The sequence below is a fragment of the Zalophus californianus genome, chromosome 12 (assembly GCF_009762305.2).
Source record: "Zalophus californianus isolate mZalCal1 chromosome 12, mZalCal1.pri.v2, whole genome shotgun sequence".
In the NCBI taxonomy this organism is placed as follows: domain Eukaryota; kingdom Metazoa; phylum Chordata; class Mammalia; order Carnivora; family Otariidae; genus Zalophus; species Zalophus californianus.
In genome coordinates this window covers 79,103,536-79,129,276 of record NC_045606.1, presented here as the reverse complement: position 1 = coordinate 79,129,276, position 25,741 = coordinate 79,103,536, and the positions used below count along the sequence as shown (strand labels likewise).

General features: G+C 36.5%; 1 protein-coding gene across 2 annotated transcripts in view; it reads left to right on the top strand.

Annotated features, from left to right (window-relative positions):
• WASL (WASP like actin nucleation promoting factor) overlaps positions 1–19,193 on the top strand; it is a 69,367-nt gene extending 50,174 nt beyond the window's left edge. The window contains exons 7-12 of one of the 2 annotated variants that reach the window (XM_027574972.2): positions 886–928; positions 2,407–2,560; positions 7,605–8,125; positions 11,525–11,633; positions 14,158–14,250; positions 18,981–19,193. In XM_027574972.2, the coding sequence (XP_027430773.1) occupies positions 886–928; positions 2,407–2,560; positions 7,605–8,125; positions 11,525–11,633; positions 14,158–14,219 (889 nt within the window). In that variant the 3' untranslated portion in view covers positions 14,220–14,250; positions 18,981–19,193. Of the gene's footprint in view, positions 1–885; positions 929–2,406; positions 2,561–7,604; positions 8,126–11,524; positions 11,634–14,157; positions 16,780–18,980 lie in introns of those variants that run through there. The other variant, XM_027574971.2, reaches the window with a different exon arrangement.
• The last annotated feature ends 6,548 nt before the right edge of the window (positions 19,194–25,741 follow it).

Genomic DNA, 25,741 nt, shown 5'->3' with positions numbered 1-25,741 from the left:
CATTTGGGCTGCTATAACAGAATACCATAGACTGAGTGGCTTATAAACAACAGAAACTTATTTCTATAGTTCTGGAGATTGGGAAGAGGCAAGCAAAATTTAGTGAGGTTCCACTGCCTGATTAATAGACAGCTGTCTTCTAGCTGTCTTCCTCACATGTTGGAAGAGGGCAAGAGGGACGTTTGGGTGGCTCAGTTGATTAAACGGCTGCCTTTGGCTCGGGTCATGATCCCAGGGTCCTGGGATCAAGTCCCTCATTGGGCTCCTTGCTCAGCAGGGAGCCTGCTTTTCCCTCTCTCTCTGCTTGTGCTCTCTCTATCAAATAAATAAAATCTTTAAAAAAAAAAAAGAGGAAGAGGGTAAGAGAACTCTCTGGGGGCCTTTTTTTAAAGGGCACTAATCCCATTCTTGAGGAATCCACCCTCAAAACCTAATCACCTCCCCAAATCCTTACCTCCAAATACCATCACATTGGGGATTAAGTCTCAATATAGGAATTTTTAGGGGACACAAACATTTAGTCTGTAGTAGGCATCAAACTTTTGGTATTTATTTGACATTTTAAGCATTTTCATATACATCATTTATTAGCTCATTACAAAGTTCGTATCCTCTCATGTATATATGCTTATATTCTTCTCCTAGTTTGACAGTTGAGGAAATGGATGCTCAGAAAGATTGTGCAAAAATGTTAAAACTCGGTTTTAATCCTGGCCTCCTGACTCCTCACACAGTTTTTTCCCTGAATATGGGTATGTCTGTGAGAACTATTAGTTCAGGCCCAAAATTTATTGGTTGGATTGGAGTTCATACATTTTATGTTTTAAATGCTTTTTATGTATTTTCTATTTTTTATTTATATGTATTTTTGGTCTACTTCTTTAGGCACATTGGACATGTTGGTTGGGATCCGAATACTGGCTTTGATGTAAGTGTCTTTTCAAGCCATAAATATTATTGCTCTAAATATGTGGTAATGCTGTGCCCTATGGATAGATTTTTATTATTCATTTTTGTGAATTCTAGCATTTATTTGAATGTATTTATGTATATATACCACTGAGGTTGGAAACCTTAGTATTGTTCTGTCATTTATGGCTATGTCTGTAAAGACAAAGGTTTTATACTCCTTGGAGTATACAGTACTTATATACTGTAATACAGGGGTGCCTGAATGGCTCAGCCTGACTCTTGGTTTCGGCTCAGGTCATGATCTAAGGGTCGTGAGATCGAACCCCGTGTCAGCTCTGCACTCAGCCAGAGTCTGCTCAGGATTCTCTCTCTCCCTTTCCCTCTGCTGCTCCCCTGCTTGTTCTCTCTCTCTCTCTCATAGATAGATAGGTAGATAGATAAAATCTTATATACTGTAATACAAAATTCTTGTGTGTTGCCAGCCAAGAGAAGAAAATTATTTCTGCTAACTGATCATTTTAGAGGAATGTATACCAAATTACTGGAAAGTACTATAACCAAATTCTGAATATCCAGTTGTTAAATTATCTAAATCTTTTCATTCTATTCTTTTGGGCAGTTTTGTCATTTAATTTTTAGCACTATGAGCAAGGTAGGCAACTGCTGGCAAAAATAAGCATTTTTAACATTTTTAATCTATTTTGGTTGCTTAAGTAATATGTATTTCACATTTGGGGCGCCTGGGTGGCTCAGTCGTTAAGCGTCTGCCTTCGGCTCAGGTCGTGATCCCAGGGTCCTGGGATCGAGCCCCGCATCGGGCTCCCCGCTCCGCGGGAAGCCTGCTTCTCCCTCTGACCCTCCCCCTGCTTGTGTTCCCTCTCTCGCTGTGTCTCTCTCTGTCAAATAAATAAATGAAATCTTTAAAAAAAAAAAAAAATATGTATTTCACATTTGACAGATAATCAGGATTTGGAAAAATTATTTTGAAGAGAAATATTATTTATGATTGTGGGTCAGAAATCCTTCTGGGCTTTTTTGTTATTAACTACAATGTTAACTCCACAACATTTATTGGATGCTTCTTTATGTTGGGCTCTGTACAGGATGCTAAAGTTATAAGGAGGTCCTTTCTTCAAATTTTCAAATTGACTTACTTTTTTTTGTTTATTTGTGATTATACCTAAATCTTATTTAGTTAACAGGTGAACACTGGAGATGTCTGAATCAGGAATGGGTTAGTAAAACTCTAAATGAGATGCCTTCTTTTTGAAGATAGGGAACAAAAAAAGAAAAATTTATTCTTTGTTCTTATCTTTTCTGTTTTTTAAATAAGAAAGTTTAGTTGGCTTATAAATAATCTAACCATGTTAAAATTGTATAAATTTAAAATAATTTCATAAAGGGCACAGGTGAGAACTAAATTTGAATTTGATCATGCTTATTTTTAAAAATTGGGATAGATTTTATAGTTAACAGTTACTTTATCTGTTGTAGCTGAATAATTTGGATCCAGAATTGAAGAATCTTTTTGATATGTGTGGAATCTCAGAGGCACAACTTAAAGACCGAGAAACATCAAAAGTTATATATGACTTCATTGAAAAAACAGGAGGTGTAGAAGCTGTTAAAAATGAACTAAGAAGGCAAGGTAACTTTTTTTTTTTTCTATTCAGGCATTCAAATCTTTTTTTCCTTGTGAATCTTTTGAGGTCAGTTTCATGGAAGACAGCTACACACATTCATGTGAACTTTCCTTAAGCAGAATATTTGAATTTATAGATAAGTAGCTTGGCCTGGCTGCTTTGCATTATTTTGATATAACTTAAAATTTGATAAGGTTTTTCTTATTAAAAACTCTTCTTTGCCCCCTTATTCATTTGGGCATGCTTTTCTTCTTCCTAGTTTTTGTGTACTGGAACAAAAGCTCTAGTTAAAGCATTCTTCTGAAGAATTTAACTGTCATTTTAAATTAGGGGTTTGACTTACCTGTATCTTTTTCACTACTGATGTTCATTCGGTCTTTCATTCATTCATATATTCAGTAAACATTATTATGTCAGCACTTGTCTTCACTCAGGATATTTAGATGTAAATAAACATTTTCTGTCCTCAGAAATCTTACAGTCTAGTGTGGAAACAGATACTTAAACAAGTATATAGTCAATAACTGCTATTGTAGAAACACACTGTTAGTTTTAGTGAAACTAGTGTGATGCTAATTTCTTATTTTTTGAAAAAATTACATCTCCAGAATAGATTTTTAATAAAAACACCTTGGGCATAGCACCATTGTTGTTTTTAAATGCTCCCAGAGTGAGTCACTTTTACTATGAGTGTGTTCCTTGACTCTCTTTTTGTCCACTGTTACCACACACTTTGGCGTTACTCTACTAGATGTCGCCTGGCATCTCTCTGAGCTCTCTGAATTTTTAAGTTTATAAATCACTCTTGACGTTTACTAGACCATCCGTACATCTGCCCTCAAACCTGAATTCCGGTGACTAAGAGTTGATTATATTACCCTGATTGGGTTTGTTTTTTAAACTTTATTGTGATTGCTTTTTATTTTAGCTGCTTTTAAAGCATCAAATTAGGCAAAGTCTCTCCTCAGTTGAATTACCTAAAACAAAAAAATATACAGGCATTAAAAAAACATGCTTTGGGAACAAAGTTAAATTCTTGTCATACTCAAGAACCTAACTCCCAATGTGGAATCTTTTAGACACCAAAGAATTATTTTATAGAAGGTAAATTTTTTCAAAGGAAGAGTAAAAAGACTAATGATTTATTAAGGAAATGTTTTCCAGGCAGAACATATAATGTGTTCAAAGTATAAAAAAAATTAGAGAAGTTTATGAAGTTGCCTTAAAAATATATTTTGTAAAAAAAATATATATATTATATATGTAGTAAAATCTACTGATCAAATCTCTTGAAACTTGTTTTGTAAAGTTATGTAATCAGGTTTATAAAAGTAGTAGACTTGTGATTTCCAACATATTTTTTGTGTGTCTGTGCAGTTTTTTGAAGGCCATTAACTCTGGTGCCTGGGTGGCTCAGTCGTTAAGCATCTGCCTTCGGCTCAGGTCATGATCCCAGGGTCCTGGGATTGAGTCCCACATCGGGCTCCCTGCTCAGTGGAGAGTCTGCTCCTCTGCCCACCCCCTGCTCGTGCCCACTCTCTCGCTCTCTCTCTCTCTCTCTCTCCCTCTCTCGCCAAAATAAATAAATAAAATCTTAAAAAAAAAAATGAAGTCCATTAACTCAGTAATCTGTGTAGGTCCACCACAGTGGAAGTGGTATGTATGTGGGATGTTATTTGACCCAGTGCTCTAAATTATGCATGCTTTGATATGTTTACTTTCAAAGAAGCTAGAGTTCATTTATCCTGCTTCCAAACATCCAGGGAGATTATTTGTCCTCTACTCAAACAAATTTATTTCTGTATGAGTCTGAGCTCATATTTCATCTGTACTTTAGATAATTGTAATGAAATTATGTGGATATTTTAAAAACACCTCTTACCCACAGCACCATTGTTTTTATTGTTGCTTATTATACTTATTCCTAGTGATTGCTTTTCACACTTGGCGTTATTTCAGTAACCTGAATAAGATATACTTAGATTTTTACATTAATTTGGGTTAGGGAGGGGGTACTTAATATAAATAAATACGGTTCTACTCAGGGAGTTGTCAGTATTCCCATAAATTTAAATTTGTGTTGAGTAGCATTTTTCTGTTTGCTTTACTTTGATGAGAGTACATGAGAGCAGTTCTTTAATGGTTCCTGAATTCTATAATACTACCTTTCTTTTAAATATTAGTTATATTTATATTGCTTTATAATTTCTGCTAAAATACCTGTAAATGTCAAATATCTAGAGAGTTATCTATTATTCTTAATGTTGATCTGCAATAATAATAATTTTTAAGTATATGAGCTTTTTTTGTAGTATAACCTCAAGACAAGGTTTTCTGTGTCAGTCTTCCTTTTTAACTAAATTTTGATAGTAAGAAGTTTTATTGGTTGTAACTTTTGTTTCATATTTTTCACTTTATTTCTTTTTTAGAAATCTAAGAAGTATTGTCATTCTGATTCTGGTGTTTGTGGTGACTCATAGAGTTTTGCAAGTCTCTAGGCCATCAGATTTTCTCTTGGTCTGTGTGGTATCTGCTTAGCAGGCATATTTGTGCATGGAAACATCTAACACCCTTTGTGCCCTTTCCTCTCCTTTTTTAATTCTTTCACATTTTTACATTGGGATAAGGCATGTTTTTTGCATATTTATTTTTACGTAGAAGTAATACAGACTATAAAGAAATAGAAAGTTGGTAATAGATTTTCCTCATAAAAATAAAGAGATGTTTCCAGTCACTTTTCAAGATCATAGAAATGCTGAACTTGTGCTGTACCCAAACTGGATGCAGTTAATAATTTACACACAGTCAGTTAAGGCTTCCTTTCCCCTAGGCAATGGTTTTAATGTCCATTCCAATGAATAATAGTTAGAGTGCAAAGTATTCCAATAAAGGTACTTACTACAAGTTCGAAAGAACTTTTATTCTCTCTACTGAAGAAATAGATTATTTTACATATAAAAAAGATTGTGGGTTCAGAGTCCTCAATGAGACTATGAGAAATGATTTACTAATACTTTTTATAGTAGGATACGGTGGGTATTTTCCTCTTAATTAACAAACAAGTAAATCATAACTATTTGAAATATAAACCTTAGACTGATTAAAAATGCTGGAAGGAGGGGCGCCTGGGTGGCTCAGTCATTAAGCATCTGCCTTCGGCTCAGGTCATGATCCTGGGGTCCTGGGATCGAGCCCCACATTGGGCTCCCTGCTCGGCAGGAACCCTGCTTCTTCCTCTCCCACTCCCCCTACCTGTGTTCCTGCTCTTGCTGTCTCTCTGTCAAATAAATAAAAAATCTCAAAAAAAAAAAAAAGATTTTTATTTATTTGACAGAGAGAGCCACAGTGAGAGAGGGAACACAAGCAGGGGGAGTGGGAGAGGGAGAAGCAGGCTTTCCGCTGAGCAGGGAGCCCATTGCGGGGCTCGATCCCAGGACCCCAGGATCATGACCTGAGCCGAAGGCAGATGCTTAACGACTGAGCCACCCAGGCGCCCCAATAAAAATCTTAAAAAAAAAAATTGCTGGAAGGATTTGATGTACTGACCCTGTTCAGAGTGTATGTAATACATTTATGTCATATCCTCCTGGTTTTGCTCTTTTACTAGAAAATATGTTAGAAAAGGACTTTGCTTTTAGCAAGTTTAATAAGTCTCCTCACTTTGGATCCAGTGAGAGAATTGGGTGGACCTTAGCTGCAACACTCAGACCTCCAGTGTGCCTTGAATGTAAATCATAGGAACTTCCCTCTGTGATGGCTGACATCTAAGTGGGGTAACTCTCCTGTTTGCAGATATATATTATTTCTACTTTTAAAAGTTTGTATGCAGGGAGACAATACCCTGTGAGTATTGGTCTTTCTGCATATTTTATCTAATGTTTATATTTGGTAGCATATTTCCCATGATTGCCCCAAGTTAAATTAGAAGATACCTTCTATTTCCTTTGAAATGAGGGCTTTTTCCCCTTCTCTGGTATCATTGTATTATTGAACATCTAAAGGTACTTGTTATTTGTAGTTAGGGTTGGCATTAGTATTTTGTAAGATTGTAGAACTATCCCTCAATGATATAGTTTATATCAGTAAATACAGATGGTTTTTATGAATTCTAGGATTTCTCTACTCCTAAAAATAGTCAATTTTTCTCTCTAGTCTTTAAATGAATGGAGAAGTAATGAAGTTCATTATTATGTAAATTTGTGTATACTGTTGGTAAAATCATGCCTCCAGAAATATAATAAATGTGTACCTTGAATTTTTTCCTTGTTATATCTTACATTTTTACTTAAGGAGAAAAAGAATGTGAATATCATTAATACCAGAATAGTCTTAATATTTTATTAATAACTTTAGTTCGGTTTTTCAGTGTGTAGAAATTCTGTTAATTTTTTAATAGTTAGTTGTGTCTTCTGAATAAGTAGTTGAATATTTCACCTGAGTAAGCCTCCCTTACTGCCATCACTAGAATTACTGACCATCTTGTATAGAAAATAGAAGACATAAAATATAAACATAAGGTGGCAAAGGTTTAAAATTTTAAAAGAAAAAGTATTCAGTTTGGGTTTAGCTCAGATTAACTTGAATAAACTCTGGTATGTTATGCTCCATCAGCTATTTAATTCTGAATGTAAATTAATTTTATAAAATAACTAACACTCAGTTCTTTAAAGAGGGAAGGTATCCATTAATTTTTATGAAAATGTTAAATAATGCTAATTGACCAAAGTGTTTAATTTTGTTGTGATATTTTTGTTATTTAAGAAGGTGCTTATTCCCTTACCTTCAGAAGTGATGCTGATTCCTAAAAACTAAATTCTACAGTTTTAGCTAATATTTTTCAAGAAACGACAAGAAGGTGCTCTTAAGTTGAGTATTCCCAAATAGAATGATATCATCTGTGTTCACATATCTTTGTAAAATAAGATACAAAGATGAGGCCTTTTTTTTCCTCGTATAATTTTTTTTATATATGTTGAAGTAAGTTTTTTTTTCCAGTATGATGTTTGTGGGGGAGAAAGTATGCTTTCTTTTTTTCTGTTTTTATTTCAGCACCACCTCCTCCACCACCATCTAGGGGAGGGCCGCCTCCCCCTCCGCCCCCTCCGCATAGCTCAGGCCCTCCCCCCCCTCCTGCCAGGGGGAGAGGCGCGCCTCCTCCACCACCGTCTAGAGCTCCCACAGCTGCACCTCCACCACCGCCTCCATCCAGGCCAGGTGTAGGAGTTCCTCCACCGCCGCCAAATAGGATGTACCCTCCTCCACCTCCAGCCCTGCCCTCTTCAGCACCGGCAGGGCCTCCGCCACCACCTCCGCCTCTGTCGTTGGCGGGGTCAGCAGCACCGCCCCCGCCCCCACCCCCACCCCCTCCACCGGGGCCACCACCTCCCCCTGGCCTCCCTTCTGATGGTGACCATCAAGTTCCAACTCCTGCAGGAAACAAAGCAGCTCTTTTAGATCAAATTAGAGAGGGTGCTCAGCTAAAAAAAGTGGAACAAAACAGTCGACCGGTATCCTGCTCTGGAAGGGATGCACTTTTAGACCAGATACGACAGGGTATTCAGCTGAAATCTGTAAGTAATCTCTTCTTTTCAGTTTAGACTATCTGTCCTAATGGAATTTTTAAAGTAATTTATAAGACAACTTGGAAAGTCTTTATTTCACTTTTTGCTCTTTCTCTTGGTATTCATATTTTTAACCCTTTGAATTTCTGATATTTTTACATACGGTAAAACACACACATTTATACCTATACCAGTGTAACCCATACTTCTGTAATCGAAATATCACCCCAGAAAGTTCCCTCATGCCTCTTTCCAGTTAGTCCCCCTTTCAAAAAGATCACCAATCTGATTTCTGTCACCGTAGATTAGTTTTGCCTGTTCTAGAACCTCATGTAAGTGGAATATTCCAACATGTTTGCTGTTGTTCTAGACTTCACTTCTGAATAAAATTTACTTTAAAATTTAAAGAAAAATCTTCAAACTATAGAGAAGTAAACCCTACTTATAACTAATTGTAATCACCTTGGTAAGTTCAGACCATTACCTTTATGAAAACTAAACTGTATTCTAAAGTTCCTGTGTTCTGAAAATTAGATTAGTAGAAAATCCGACTCTGCAGAAAAAGGAAAGAAATCTCTGTACTGGATGAGGCAGAAGTGGGCAAACTGGTTTTTTTGAAAGGACCACATAGTAAATATCTTAGGCTTGCAGGGTATGTGGTCTCTGTCACAACTACTCAGTTCTGGTGTTGTGCCATAAAAGCAGCAGCATTGACGATGCATAATTGAATGGGCATGGTTGTGTTCTATAAAGCTTTATTTAGGGACACTGAAATTTGAATTTCATATAATTCTCACGTGTCACAAATATTATTATTTTGATTTTCTTCCAGCCATTTAAAAATGTAAAACTCATTTTTCACTTTAAAAAGTTCTACAAAAAATAGGACACACTAGGTTTGGCCCATGGGCAATAGTTTGCTCACCGCTTTTCTAGAACCTAAACTGCCTGCATTGACATACTTCCTTCTGAGAGTACATGTAGTCTGTCAGTTCCAACAGGAACATTTGCTCTGCGGGGCTTCAGACAGGTAACGGACGGTAGATTTTTTCTATGCAGTAAATAAAGATGAAAGAAGGGGATTTTGATTGAAAATTATTTTGTGATCTAGGGAATTATGGTAACTTTCTCAATCACCAAAACTTTAGCTAGGAAGAGAATGGTGGATAGGGAACACAGCTAATTGAATGAAAACATTTAAACATTGGCATAGCACAGATTTAAAAAACTCTGATCTTTAAAATGTATCTAGAGCTTTTTCTTACCACGTGATTAAGCTGTCTGCTCCCTCTCCCCCTTTAGTTTAGACTAAAGGTTTCTCAGGAACAGTTGAAGAATTTTGAACAGTTGTTAGTGGGAAGAATTAGTGTCAAAATGCCCACAGCCACGGTGAATAACAGGTTTTAATGGAGTCATTTTCAAACTTGTAGCTTAGAATCTGTGCCACTTATGTGTCACTCATTCCCACATCTGCCACTCTTAACTTACCTTTTGTTTCTCTTTCCTCTCTTCCACAGTCAACTTTGTTTCTTTCTCTCATTTGCTGATACTAATAAGGTGTTAAGTTTAATGAATTAAGTTGTCCTCTTTTTTTAATTTAAAAAGTTGCTAAATTAAATTCCCTATTTATTTTCCCCATCATCATTTCTTCCCATCCCAACTCTCTCTCTGTCCAAAAAAACCCTGTAAATTGATCTCTGCATTTCTTTTAGAAAAAGAAATGTGTGTTCCATTCTAAGTGTAGGCCATCCTTACCCTAAATAATCACCTTTTTTTTTTAATTAACTGCTGAGTAATATCCTAGAGGGCATAAATCAGTGAATGATTAGCATGTTATATATGTGATCTGAGTCCATAATGTTATTTCCTTTTTAAGAAACCATTCTGTGGTTGAAGTTTCTCTGTTTCTTTAAACAGTCTATATAAATCATTTATTAAGTGATGAAAATTACTAACATAAGATCACAGATTTACTTTAAAGAGCTGGCAGGAAAGGTGTAAGTATTCACTTGTATATATTTTGAATTCCATGTTCATAGTACCTCGGACAGCACCATGTCTAAGTCAGTGCTTTAGAAAACGTGTTTAAGGCAGTGTCGTGCTCCTGCATTGCTCCCTGCCTCGTATTACCAGCTTGCTTAAGGGGAGTCTGTTTCTCCTTATTGCTGCTATACTTCTTTGAGAGCCTCATGCTGACATTCAGAGCTCTGAAACTATTTCTGTTGTCTTTTTCATTTGTGGCATTTCTATACCAGTAATAGTTAACATCTGGTCTCTAAAAACCTAAATACTAATGAATGAGTCAGTATTTTATGGGGAATTACTTCGACTATTTTTAAAAGAAAAAGATCTGTAAATCCAGAAAGACAAATAGTATTAGGAGAAGAGCTGTGAAGACCAAAATAAGAAGTTTGCCATAACAAAGTAATTTTTGGTGGGGGTGGGGGGATGACTTAGAATTGAAATGAAACAGCTGTGTGATTTCATTTTTAATTATACCAGTATTCTAGCTTTACAAAGGTAATATAATTCCAGAGACAAAATTAACACAATGACTATTTTGTATAAATGACTGTTCATTTTAGTCAAAGTACACTTAGAGGAGTACTTTCTAAATTTTTTTCCCTGAATCTCAACAGATTTCCTGTATTCTCTCTTTTTTAATGAGAGTTGGAATCAGGGAGTATTTTGTATAGAAATTAGATTTTAATGAGACCCCTTGAGGTTGATTTTTTTTTCCCCCCTTGAATGTAGTTTATACTAGATAGAAGTACTTTAGTTAGGTATAGTTGGTTGCCTCGTGAGGTAGGTATATTTTGAAAGCTACATAACTGATCTCCTTAAAGAGATTAACTTCTCATAATGCTATGAGAAAGAAAATTCATTTTGAGTTAAAATTATATATAGGTATAAATATAGTATATAAGGTGATAAAGCTTGTTAGTAAAGCTGAGTTTTTCTAGGAGAGCAGAAGTCTCTTCATTTGCTCTTAGATATCTTAAGTGTCCTCACCTAACAACTCCAGGAATCTGGACATTACCTTAGTTTTGTTGAAATGATGTTCCTTGATAATAGTTTTAAAGTTTCATCAGCTAAGGCTTTGTGTACTAGAATGAAAATGAACAGAAGTAATCCATCTGCAAGGACAAGTATTATTTAGGGAAGGGTTTGTTATTCTAATAACAAATGTGTTGTTGGCTTTATACATTAAGGAGTATATGAATAATTATTTTAAGGCAGCAGTTTATTTCTTCCTAACTTAGTTAATCTTGCCCTGGGTTTGTGTGCTTTTTTTTAATCCCTTTCCTTTTTTTAAATAGGTAGTGATTCTAAAAATGTCAGACTTTCTGGAGACAAAAATTTTTTGCTAAGAATTTATTTCTAAATTTTGCTAACTTTTTTTCCAAGGTATCCGATGGCCAAGAGTCTACACCACCAACACCTGCACCCACTTCAGGAATTGTGGGTGCATTAATGGAAGTGATGCAGAAAAGGAGCAAAGCCATTCATTCTTCAGGTATATTTACATGTACATATGTATATTTAATTTTAATATTTGAAGTTCTATTTTCTTTTGATTTTATGATAGTCTTTGCTAGCTTTTCCCCTGCTGTTGAGTAACACTGATGTGGATTTTAGGACAAATTTTTTTAAATTTAGGACAAATTTTTTAAAAGTTACTGCCACTGTGACTAGTCTGTCTGAAGCTTAATGGATTCCAGGACACCATAGCCATAACCATAAATTGGAAGAACAACTTCAGAGAAATAGCAGTTTCATTTCCTATACTGGAAATACTAATAGAATGCCTGGCAAATCTCTAAATTAGGCTTGAGACTCTGGATCTCATTCCTGTGACATTCTTGTGACATGAGAAATTCCGGTTTCCCTGATTTGTGAGAATCAGGGCTGAGAAACTGGGTTTTCTGGGATTTGCTAAAGTATTTTGAAGTTTTTTGTGTCCTCTTGTGATTTCCTAAGAGGTTTATTTGAATAAACTTGTCCCTATTCTGAGGCCATTATTAAGCATATGTATACCACCATATAAGTGGATATTACTTTCAAAAGAGAAAGCAGTGGGTCTTGATATAACACTTGAGGTTTACTAAAGAGCTTCCCAGCATGATGTACCAGAATCAGATCTCTGTTCTTATTAAATCTATTATTTACTCTCTATCAACCTCAGTTTTCTTATTTGTTATGTGGAAAGAATTCATGAATCATGATTGATATGAAGAATAAATAAAGTAATATGTAACTAACCAGCAGATTACTTAGCACATAGTAAGTGCTCAGTAAATGTCATTTTTCTTCTCTGTGTTTTTCTGTAAGAATGTGGATATCTAGGATCTATTACCAATATTTATTTTCCTTAAATAGACATATTTATTTTCATACTGTGTGATAAAGAGAGAATAGGCTATTTCATTCTGCAAATATTTATCATGGAATAATAATAATAAAAAAAAAATCCCTGCCTTCATGGAGCATGAATGGATGCATTGGAGACAAACAGTAAACAAAGTTAGAAAAATATATGTTAAATGGTGATATGTACTAAGGACAAAAATTAAGCAGAAAGGGAGATATAAGGACTTATAGGATATGGGAGGGAAGTTCATTTTGAAATAGGATGAGGCCTAACTGAGGTGACATTTGAAAAAAGACCAGGAGTTTAGGGAGTAAGCCATACAGAAAACTGGGGAAAATGTGTTCATTCAGATGGAAAGAACAGCAAATGCAAAGTCCCTGAGGTTGAGGAACATCAATGAGGCTGGTGTGGCTGAGGAAAGAATAGGAAGGTAATGAAGTAAGAGAGATGGTAGGAGGCCAGTAGTAAGGCCTTGGAGGCCATGAATGTGATGGGAAGCCACTGGAATGGCAATAATCCAAGCAAGAGATAGCAAAGGTTTGAATCAGACTGGTAGCACCAGTGAGCTGGGATTGGGTACTAGGTATGTTTTGACTGTGGAGATCCTTGAGTTTGCTGATGGGTTGGAAGTGAGGTTTGGAAAAAGAAAGGAGTGAAGGATGACTCCCAAGATTTTTGACTTGAGCATGAAAGGGGAGAAATTTTCATTAACAGAGTGGGATAAGATTTAGGAGGAGCAGGTTTGAGAGGAAAGATCAGGAGATTGGTTTTTGTAAATATTAAATTTGAGATACTTACTAAAAATTCAAACGTAGATGTTATGCAGGCATTTGGTTATGAGCCTGGAGTTGAGGGGTGAGGTCTGGACTGTTAAAATAAATTTTGCATGTCATTAAAATAGGCGTGGTATTTAAAGTTACAGAATGGGATGGGATCATTAAAGAAGTGGATGTGAAAAGAGAAGGTGTAATAAGGTCTGAAGGCTGGAGAGTGCAGTGTCTTAGAAGCCACATGAAGTGTTTGAAGGAGGATGGAGGGACGATCTGGGTCAAATGTATGTGATTGGACAAGAAAGCGAGAACAGGAACTTGAGCTTTAGCTTTAGCAACAGTAGGTTATTGGGGACCTGGAAAGAGCAATGTCGTTGGGCTCAGGAGAGAATAGGAGGGTAGGAAGGGAAGGCTGGGTATTTGGACTGCCTGCTCTGTTCGTTAGTGGCTCAGTGTCCTCAGTATCAATGAGTTTCCTGCCTGTCACTAGAATTATAACTGGAATTGGTAGCTGAACAATCAGGTGTAATTTTTTACAACTTTTCTTCAAAAATAGTCATTAAAGGGGCCACTCTTGGATTTGAGATGTGTGAAAATTCAGAGAGGCCAACACAAATGTGGGTTTTCATATAAAGAAACACTGGTTGAAATTCACTACACAGATACTACGGAACTAGAACCCAAGTCTTCTGACTCCTGTTCTAATCTTCAACTGACCATCCTACTCTTTAGATGTATTTTATTTGATTCATTTTAAATTGTCCTAGTAACCAGATTCCTCCAGAATCGAATGGTTTTGTTTCAGAAGTTAAATAATTGGAGGAATCATCCAAGAATCATGTAATGTTATTTTATTTATACATATGTTTTGATTGTTTGCCTTGGTGATTTTTTTCCAGATGAAGATGAGGATGAAGATGACGAAGAAGATTTTGAGGATGATGATGAATGGGAAGACTGATCTATATATTATATATATATATATTTTTAAGGTGAAATACTAAACACTACTTTCTGTCTATGGATTCTGTAAAATTATCATGTAAATGTTCTACCAATTTGCTGTATATTTTTGTTGCCTTTTTTGCTTTTTTTTTATTAATCTGTGCAATACCTCATTTAATCTGTAAAGGTTTGTCAAAATCCTCTACAAAGCTACTCCCTGTTATTGTGTGCAAGTTTACACCAGGATGCTCACTTAATTTGTGAATATTTTTCATTCCATCAACAAGGGAGTTTAAATATTATTTGTGAGACTGACAAAAACCTTAATGTAATTTAGTTATAATGCCAGAAGGAAAAACACTATTTTCATACCCTACTTTTTCTGTACCTAAATTTTCTTATTAAAATCTAGTGTAGCACTACATTCTTTTTTAAGTGATACAGACCTTAGTTTATTTAGCCCCTTCATTTTGAACACCATGCTACATGAATGTTGAAGCTGACACATTGCACAGTTCTCTAGACATCACTACACTGATGCATTTTCTCAAGTTGTAGCGGTATGCTCTGCATAATGTCACTACAGAGACGCTAGTTGGGAAAATCAGTAACACACCTCTTAGAACAATATTGCCTGTTCTTGTACAGAAGTGGTATTTGGAGGCTGGAATCATAAGGAGACCTTGCATACCTGTACTTGTCTGAGATTATTTTTATGCTATAGCAAATGTGTCAGGCTCTTTTTAGCAAAAATTGAAAAATATTTTTGGTATTACTCTTAAACAGTTTAAGTTTTTGCAGTTTGGGGGATTCTAGGGCTAATATTCTACTTGAACTGAAGGAGGCTGTACATTATGGTTACTTCAGTATCTGGTTAAATACACTATAAAAATTAGAACATTATAAAAATGATGTGGAATTATTTTTATTGTGTAGTCTGTGTGGATTGAGGTATTCAGAAATACCAGCCATACAAATCGAATCTAGCTGGCAAAGGTCAACGCTGTAATGGTGAACCTATTAACGCTATTTAAAATTTTTTTTATAATTTGTCAAGGTTTTTGTCAAATGTCAGGTGAAGGGTTACATTTTTCTTAAAAGATTGGTGGTCCCAGTGTCATATTTCTTGAAACACATAACTGAATGATAGATTCTTTTTTTTAAATAAAACTTTACAACCTGCACATTTGTTATGTATACTAAATGATGTGTTAAAATTAGGGTTTCCTTGCCTCTCTACAATACACTAATCTGCCTAAAGGTGGTTGTTTTCATATTTATAGTGCTAATTATCATACCTACCTACTTTAAATTTTAGGTAGGAAAACGATCTGATTTAAATACAGACACGTATTTTTCTCACATTGAGTCATACGCAGAATGTAGTTCCAAATGTATTTCAGTACTATAATCACAGTATCCAACTAAAAATTAAGCTCTCTAGAATTGTACCGACCAAAATCTAGTATTTGGCATGATCTTGACAGGCTGGACCTGCAAGATATGGCTTGAATTTTAACCAGTTATCATATAATCTCTAATGATCATCTAGTTATCATAAATAATTTAAAAGGTTTTGTTGCTGAAAGCAGTAAGTGGTGCAGTAAGATAGTTAAGTTATTCAAAGAATGTTACCTTTCTTGCAAGAGTAATTTAAATACATGGGAAAGATTCTAGACTTTTTGTTTCTTGCAAAAACAGTGCCCTCTGCTGCTAGAAACCTTTTTCTGCTTACTCTCATTTTTATCGTGGCTTGAGCTCAGTGACAGAGTCTGGTGTGGATGAGGCTGGACAACTACTAACCAATAGAGTTAGGAATTTGTGCAAATGGTAAATAGAACATTATAATTATTTTAAGTAATATTAAGCATCCTCCTTTTTTTTCATTTGACATTATAAAAAACATTTTGAATATCCTAGAAATGTCTTTAAGGTAATGCCAGTTTAAGATCTCTGTTATCTTTTGGCCAAGGAATTCAGGGTTTTCCAGCTAACTTCGGTGTGATAAATATTTATCAGGAGCTGCTCTGAATAAAAGGATATCAATTCTTTGAGTTGGAAACAATTTTAAACATGTAAGATGGGTATAAAATTTGCCAAAGGTAATTGAGTTTATTCTTCTTGAGGAAAAAAAGGCTTTCTGTTATTGTTGTTGCACAAAGTCTAAATTACTATTGGTTGAAACACAGCAGCTGTGGAGTTCAGTCCAGGCATAAAGACTAGATCCACTGTAGATGTAAAGGTTGCATGTTTCGGTCCTCCACCACCTTGCACTGTGGGCAGCACTATACCTGTGCGTTGTCTGAAAGCCTCCCATATATTCTGCAGCTAAATGATTGTCTGATAGCCTTCGCATTTAACAAACTTAGCATGAGGCTTTTTATATGCTACGTGATAGACAATTTCAGCTAGCCACATATTGTATGTGTGAGATTCATAAAGACTTTTCAATCATTCATTTCCATTTATCAACTGAAATTTTGTTTAGTATGTGAATTTTTTTGAAATGTATAGTGATAGGATGTTGCACTGGTGGCAATTCATCATGGAGCATAATAAAATTAATTTGACCCAAATAGGCTAAAATGCTGTGTTTTTCTTTATTATGAAGAGATTAAAATGGATAAAAACATTTTTTTAACTGTAGATTATAGTAAAGGGTACACAGCAGTGAATGATGATGGTTGAAGTTTTCAGCAGACTGCATGCCCTGAGAGAGTGTGCCATTAAATAAACACGGTGAGCAAAAAGAATGTTACACCCTGTTCTGCTGGGAAATGGGACAGCTGCTCAGCTCCCTGGAAGCCCCTGCTGTGGTATACAGAGCATTCACATTGCAAGGTCAAACTGGAGCTGTTTAGCATACTGAAAATGTTGCAGTTCCCTAAAATCAGAATGATACTGCACTTTACTGGTCATTTCAGTAAAAGCTAAATACAGCAGTTCATGTGGGACTTAAATAGCTCTTAATCAATGGTATCAAAGACGGTACATTAAACAGGAACCTCAGTTTTGATAAATAGAATTTTCTGTGCTGCTGACTTTGGCACAAGTGGGTGTCTGAAGATTAAACTGAGTTATGGAATCTAGTGTGTAGGATGCTACAAAATGCCTTCTAAGAACTTTAGCCAAATTTAAACATTTCAATAATATGTTCTATTAAAAATTCGTTTCTGTTGTACAAATGTGAACACTTAAGAATGTATTAACCAAACTTTAAAAAAAAATTTTTTTTGAGAGACAAATGCCTCAGAATTGCACTTGTCACATTATATTTATCTAATCAAAGGAGAAATTCCTGAAATAACTTACTGTCCTTTAGAAATGGAGTTCTTAAAGGACAAGTATAGAAATAAGGTCTATTTATATACAATAGAAAATTCTTTATGGAAAAGAGAAATTTCACTTTGCACACTTATTTTACTGACATTGTTAGATTTTACCTCCAAAATACAGTATTCTCTTATAATCTCTTGGTCTTTCATTGATGGATTTTTTTTTTTTAACCTTTGCTTTTTAGTGAAGCCCCTGGAAAAAGGTGTAATAAATTGGGTGTTATGGATATGATGGGGAGCATACTTTGCAGTTAATGCTAAGACTGCCTTTACGTCTACATGTGATACACGTATCCTCCTTTGCATGAAGGAGCGCGTTGAAAATTTTGGCTTTATAACAAAACATGTCTACATAAATCAGCCATATCTTTTTTTTTTTTTAGTCTATATCAGTGGTCATCCTAACTATTGATGCAGTATTTAATTTCACACAAGTCCAGTGTAAATCTAAACTGGTCTGTACCACCATCAAGATTGACAAATCAATATATATGAACAGCACACAATTTTTTTAAGTAAAATTTAACAGTTAAGAAGCTTATAGGTGGTTTTTAGGTTAGTGAGGTATTTGTGTATTGGAGAATTTCTAGTAAATTTGAAGTCCCTTAATTTTTTAACAACCACAAACTTTTTTTTTAAGATTTTATTTATTTATTTGAGAGAGAAAGAATGAGAGACAGCATGAGAGGGAGGAGGATCAGAGGGAGAAGCAGACTCCCTGCTGAGCAAGGAGCCTGATGCGGGACTTGATCCCGGGACTCCAGGATCATGTCCTGAGCTGAAGGCAGTTGCTTAACCAACTGAGCCACCCAGGTGCCCCCACAAACATTTTTTATACTTACTTTAGTAATGATTTTCTTTAAATTCTCTATTCAAGAGGAAGTTCCATTTTAACACTATCAAATTATGTTATGGAACTGGCATTTCCAGGTGTCATATTGATGTCACTTTCTGTCTTGGACTGGTTGGCATGTCTTGACCTGAGTTCAGTTTTATCTTGGTTATGGCTAGATGTGTGAGGATTTTCATCCAAGCCCAAGTCTAAGAATTTTTAAGCATCAATATCGCCATATTACCCAATTACTTATTAAGACTGAATAGGTGATGGACATTAAAATATAATTGCAGTCAGGTAGATCCCCTCCCTCCTTACATCTAAAATACTTACTTCACAGCTGAAAGACAGCTGCAGACCATCAAGTTCCATCAGGCCAACTCATCAGACTGGTAGAGGGGCTCGCCTGCGTTCTGTTAGAAGGAGCTAATATTAGAATTCAGCTTTGACTACTAGTTCAGTTGCTTTTTTCTGTGCACCATAATACTTTTATCCTTGTTTTCTGTATTTTTCTTAAATTACCAATAAGTTGCAGATTTACTTTGCTTCTGAAAGATTTATGGCTATAAATTTCACTCTTTCGCACTTGTCATCTGGGTGTTGATAGAAGCCACTGGCATCCTGTTCTCGTCTCTGCCGAGGAAAGCTGGCTTGCTTTGAGGAACCGGCCTCTGACTCTGAAGCATGTGATCGTATTTTGGCTCAGTGATGGCGGACACCCTACATTGTTCAAGCATTCGGTCATCACAGGACACTCTTGTCATTTAGTGCTGGGTTAATAAAATTGAGCTTTATATTCTACATTGAAATTATTTTTGTTTATTTCCTATGGATGTAAAGAGCATTGCCTTTATTTAGACGTAAGTATTTTGTAAACCCTTAACACTCAACCTGCCTGACAGATAATCGGTTTGAGAATGTATTAATCTTTCTGTATAATTTTCAGTCAACAACTGCCCTGTCAATTTAAAGACCAGGAGTTCTTCCAAGAGGACAGGGACAAACCGAACACTTTAAATCCAGCTTCCTGGTTTTCTTATTAGTGAGAGGGGAGATTCTAATTTAGTAGCATGTATTTCATCCTTAGTGAAAAAAACGCAGGAAAATAAAGCTTGTATTCCAGTGTTGGTAGTGTTGAAAGAAACTAAGTGAAAGGAAAAGGCATCATCAGGTCCAGTTAACTATAGGAAGACATAAAGCTGTTCATAATGTCTCAATTCTGTAGAGATCTGTTAAGAGAACTCTAATTAGTTCCTTAAATCAGCTTCTGAGCCTAAAAAGAAACAACTTTATTTTTTTAGTTAGTGTGGGAGTCTAAGGAAGCAGAGAATAGAAAAGAGAATTTGTTTGCAAGCAGATTTTATTTAAAGATTGGGATTGGGAAAACATTTAGCAAGTAAAATTAAGTGTTAAAATCTCCATTTTGAAGGGTGATAATTAGTTAAGCTAATGAAATCGGGTATTTGGTTTATGTTTGCTTATTAAGCAAGGATATAGGGGTGCCTGGGTGGCTCTGGTTAAGCATTGGACTCTTGATTTTGCCTCAGGTCATGATCTCAGGGTCTTGGGATCGAGTCCTGCCTCGGGCTCTCAGCATGGAGTCTGAGATTCTCTCTCTCTTTCCCTCTGCTCCTCCCACTCACGCATCCCCTCTCTTTCTCTGGCTGTCTCTTCCTAAGATAAAATCTTTAAAAAAATTTTTTTAAATTCTAAAAAAACTAAAAAGCAAGGCTATAAATGTAGAAAAGCCATCTTTTTTTAAATTGCATATTCTGCTAAAACTTAAGTGACCTTGTTTTGTCCCTGGTTGAATGCTTGGATGCTATAGAACATGTTTGTAAGGACCTGATGCCTAAAAATGTTCTGAAAGTTTGAGTTGATCCTGAGCCAGACAATTGCTTTAGGTTTGCATCACCAGAGCCCAGACGTTTACAGCCACCATGTCTGGGTCAGTCTGATGTGGTTTAAGCCATGAGACTGGGTGTGGAGAGCTCCGTGTGCCACGGAGCCCTCTCAACATCCTCCTGTTATTTTCCACTTGCATCACTTGGTTTTCCAGAACAACAGAAAACCTGGTTTGATAGCAAGTCGCTGTATTATTTTTCATAGATGTTTCTTCCTTTCCCAACTCTAAATATGAAGCCAAGCATCATGCCACCAAGAGAAAAGGCAGGGAGAAACAAGTACGTTGGGCATTTGAGTTCAGTCTTGACTTTGTCAAGCTTACTTCTCTAATCATTATGCACAGTTGAACTCAGATGGGATTTGGCGGGTCATTGGAAAAGATAGGATAACTTGGGGGGTGGGGAATGTATTTTTTCCACCACATGGCTGGTTAACACAGGTGTAGCATTTTCTTTGTATCTGGGTCTTGGTTTGCGATGCATGGTAAGTTAGAATTGCAGTAATGACTCCACACACAAACTACTTGATATAATAAAGCAAGTATCTTTTTTTTTTTTTTAAAGATTTTCTTTATTTGAGAGAGAGAGAATGAGAGAGAGAGAGAGCACAAGAGGGAAAAGGGTCAGAGGGGAGAAGCAGACTCCCTGCTGAGCAGGGAGCCCGATGCGGGACTCGATCCCGGGACTCCAGGATCATGACCTGAGCCGAAGGCAGTCGCTTAACCAACTGAGCCACCCAGGCGCCAAAGCAAGTATCTTTCAACACTGGGGAACCACTGCTGTATCTTCACGGTGACAAGATATACCACAAAACTGAGGATAGGGATGGGCAGTGTAAAAACTATGCAGGAGTTTTTTGAGAGTTTTTCCCCAAAAAGCTTCCAAATACACAAGTTTTTTTTTTAAATATTAATAGGAACTGGTGGCTAAAGCAAGAAGGAACAGGAACATAAGGAAATGTTCTCCTGTATCAAGTTCCCGAGTCTTCAAAAATTCCGACATCTTATTTTCGGAGCTACTGGGTGAGTGCACTTGAATGCAAGTGTTATTATCCTGATGTCCTATACTTAGCCAAACTACTTAAAATGAATTATTGTTACTGTAAATTGGAAGTAGGCCCCAGAATAAAACAAATCTGTTGTTCTGTACTAATATATCTCTAGATCAGGAAAATAGAAATTCACGTGGCCACATAATGCTAAGACCCACTGAGAAATCAGGCTCCCCACCTCCCCTGCCAGCTTTGTAACAGGTAGTTTATTAAATCACCTTGATATAGTTTAGGAATAGAAGGTGTGCTCATGATCGAACATGAAAGAATGGCCGACAGGCATGCACCAGTAAAACAGGAAAGGAGGCTGGAAAAACCTTGACACTGGATGCTGGAGATTCTCTTGTGTGGCTACCAATGCATGTGAGCCCCTTCCAAACCTGTCTCAAAATACAAGGTCTGCTCTAGCAGGTCACTGGAGATGCAACCTTAGAGCCATTTAAGGTTATTTAAGAAACTGTCTTTGTGTTAGTGGGCATGAGCAGGAACATTTATGTATATTGATGTATACAAAATGTATTCATGGAACCACCTGACCTGCAGAAATTAGCTTGCCCAGGTAGGAGAAGGAGGAATTAGTGCACAAGGACTTGACTGGCTCCATTTAGATTGAGAACTAGCATTTGAGCCATAGGTCAGGATTAGTAGAAAGTTTACATTAATGCACTCAGCCTCTAATGAGAAAATTTGGGGGAAAACAAAATGATAAGGAAAAGATTTATATTTGTAATCATTACCCACAAGACTGGCAACGCATTAAATGGTGAAGACTTAGGCTAGTTTCAAGGTTCGCCGATTACTGGCTGCTGAAAACAGGATTGTTAATATCAGTCTACTGTATAATTTATAAATATGGCTAGAGTTTAAATAAGGCATTGATATAACATAGGAAATACATGTATATCCTTTAAGAGTCGTCAGTGCTAAGTCAGGATTTCTCCATGGCTTGTTTTTCTTTTGTAATTGGGGAAAAGGACCAACCATTAGGCATGGCATTTTGGGCATGCAGGCTGTCAATAGCCAACATACCGTTCCGCAAAATGTAGGTGCTGACAACATGTAGACTGTAATCTATTTCTTCTAAAATCAGTGGCCTGGATTAATGTGACCTTGACAATGGTATTAATTGACTTACCAGAGCTGTTCTGGCAAATCTTTTGGAGGAACAAAAATGATGCTGTGTAAATTTCAAAATACAGAAAATTTTTTCCCAAGTTGTTTGGTTTCCAGATTTAAATTCCCATTGGCAATTTTTCACAGCATCTCCCTCAAAGATAGAAACTATTGCACTATGTTGAATAGGAAACCAGAAGAAACAACAGGTTTCAGAAAATTATGGGGATTGCCTTCCTGAGTTACTGTTTCTCTTGAAAGCATTGTCCCTTTAAATCACTCTCCAGCATTACTCTTTCTCTTAATATGGTAGCAATAACCTCCCTTGGTGCTTACCCCTCCTAGAAATTATCTAATACAATTTTTTATTGTATGGTTCCTGTCATTCCCTTCTACTTCCTTCCCCCATCACAGAAATGAACAGTAATTGTCAGGTAATTAAGAGGGCTAGGAATATAAAATGCACAGAAGAGGATTGGGTTTGCATGTGTGTGTTCTTGAAACTTGTGAGCTGATATTGGGAAGTAGCACAGTGAAGATCCCATGGACTTCATGTAAGAGGAAGAAATATCGGCAATACATTTACTAACCCGTACAAGTGTTTTGGGGTTTTTTTTTGCTTTCACTTTTTTTTTTAATTAAGTTTTAATTTTTTTTAAGATTTTATTTATTTGAGAGAGAGAGAATGAGAGACAGAGAGCATGAGAGGAAGGAGGGTCAGAGGGAGAAGCACACTCCCTGCTGAACAGGGAGCCAGATGCAGGACTCGATCCAAGGACTCCAGGATTATGACTTGAGCCGAAGGCAGTTGCTTAACCACCTGAGCCACCCAGGCACCCCAAATTTAGTTTTAATTTTAATTCCAGTATAGCTACAAGTGTTTTTCTAATAAACACTTTTCCCAGAGGGCATAGTCAACACCTGCCCACTTAGTTTACGATCCCCAGTGTCCACTGCTCTCTCTGACTTCCTCGCGGAGACATCCTCAACCCTGTCTCCCTTCTGCAGGGTGAACTGTAAAGTGGACACTCATCCAGTTTCAGACTGGGCTACTTTTTGATGATAATGATGAAGCCATTTAAGGGGCCTTCCAAAAGCCCCATGGCCGTGCTTACTCTGTGCCCATTTATTTTTCCTTTGAGATATTTTTCCTTTGAGGAAAGTCATATTTAAAAGTATCCATTTTAATACTATCCAGTATTTATTAGAGCACTTATTAACATGCAGTTGGACACTGCACAAAATATTTTACATGAGGAACTTGTCACAATTTTTCAGCCAAGGCAAACAAAACAGGTTAAACAATTTGCACAAAGTTAAATAGGTGGTACCTGGCAGAGCTGAGCCTAAGCTCAGACTTAGGTCTGTCTTAATGCACAAGTTGTGCCTTTACCACTACGGTTCCCTGCCTTGCAGGTACATTAAGTCATCAGTGATAGTCTGAGTAAAAAATAAAAATATTACTCCAGAAGCTTTACTTCAAATGTAGAAGGCTTGGGATTGTTCTGGCTATGCACATGCAAAGCCCAAAGGGAAACGCTGTCATTCTGTTTTCCAGGAAAAAAAAAAAAAAATCAACAGAAAGGAAAATATGTTATAATCACGCAGCTAATCCAGCAGCAACTGAAGCAAGCCAAGGCACAAGGCAAGTTGTGAGATTAGTACAGGCTCATATTTGGGAGTATTCAGTGAATAGAATATAGTATTTTTATAATCTGTCTTTGTTTTGCTCATCCCCAGCCCCCGTTCCCCTTTCCGTCAGCATTAAAATATTTTTTTCCATTTGAAATATTAGATTAGGTAACTAACATGTTTGAGTAATCCCAAATGCTTAATAAATGATGACACAAGAATTTATTTGGAATTACCTCAGAGTCCTCTCTCTGAACTCCAAGTAATCTCTGCCAGTGTGTCTCCTTTCCTTAAGCATTTTCCATTTATTTCATATTTTTATCACCCCAATGGTGACTTTTAATTTAAGAATATCATATGTGGAGACAAAATTGGATTTGTTTTGCCTTTTTTTTTTTTTTTTTTGCTTATGTTAAAAAAAATTCACATTTCTTTAAAAACTGCATTCACCACTAATAGCTTCTGGGGTAAAAGCATAATTATCCTAACAAATCAAGATTCCTGTTAAACTTCCTATGAGTGTCTCTGAAAAGAGTCACAGAAAAATTCTTGGCAGCATTTAGAGAAAAATAAATGAGGGTGTTAGTATTACCTTGCTTCTCCTGAATGTGATATTTTCAGCTTTCTGCTGGTCTCCTGGGTAGGCTCCACAACTCCCAGATGGTACCATGTGGATAAAAAGTAAAGCTGCAGAAGACTATAACTTCTAAAAAGACAATCATAAATATATATAAAGACATATATTTTTCCCTCCGATTCTTCCTTCCAAAGTCCAAAAACAATATCCAAAAAAATGTCCTTTAATTTTCCCACTTTTGCTGAAGAGTTTGTAAAGAGTTCCTCTGAGCCGCTATTTGTTGGATTATGTTCAGATGGATGTACTGGTTTTTAATCTGGGGTGCTGCCACCACCTGGCCACTGGCTTGAAAAGGAATTAATACAGGATAAATTCGGGGAGGGCAACTTGCAAATTGTAACCTGAGGCTGACTTTTGATCATCTGTTTTTGTGTTTATGTGACAGTGATCACTCAGATGGATCAGCTGAGATTCCATTCAGGAAGAGAGGAAATTTAGCAGTTTGTGCTAGTGTCAACACTATTTTGACCACAGATTACTATGCTTTTCAATTACATGTCTAATTTTTAAAATTTCAAATATGTAACCCCACAAAAGTTGTGTTGCTAAGAAACTGTTTAGTTTATAATAAAGGTTATATAGCTAATTACACAGTGTTTCAGTCTGGAACAAGTGATTAGTCATCTGAAAATTAGTGCAGCATAGCTAATATACAAATAGATAATGTATCCAAGTAAAAACTTCCACTTTAGGGGTGCCTGGGTGGCTCAGATGGTTGGGCGTCTGCCTTCGGCTCAGGTCATGATTCCAGCATCCTGGGATTAAGCCCCGCGTCGGGCTCCTGGCTCGGCGGGGAGCCTGCTTCTCCCTCTCCCTCTGTCTCCCCCCCTGCTCATGCTCTCTCTCTCTCTGTATCTCTGTGTCTCAAATGAATAAATAAAATCTTAAAACAAAACAAAACAAAACTTCCACTTTAGAATGCAAATTTGTCGTTAGGGTTTTAAAGATCAGACTAAGTTTACCTCAGGATCATTCATTTAGAGAATAGGACTTTCATTTTCCCATTTTTCCTGGCTTGATCAAATGCTCTT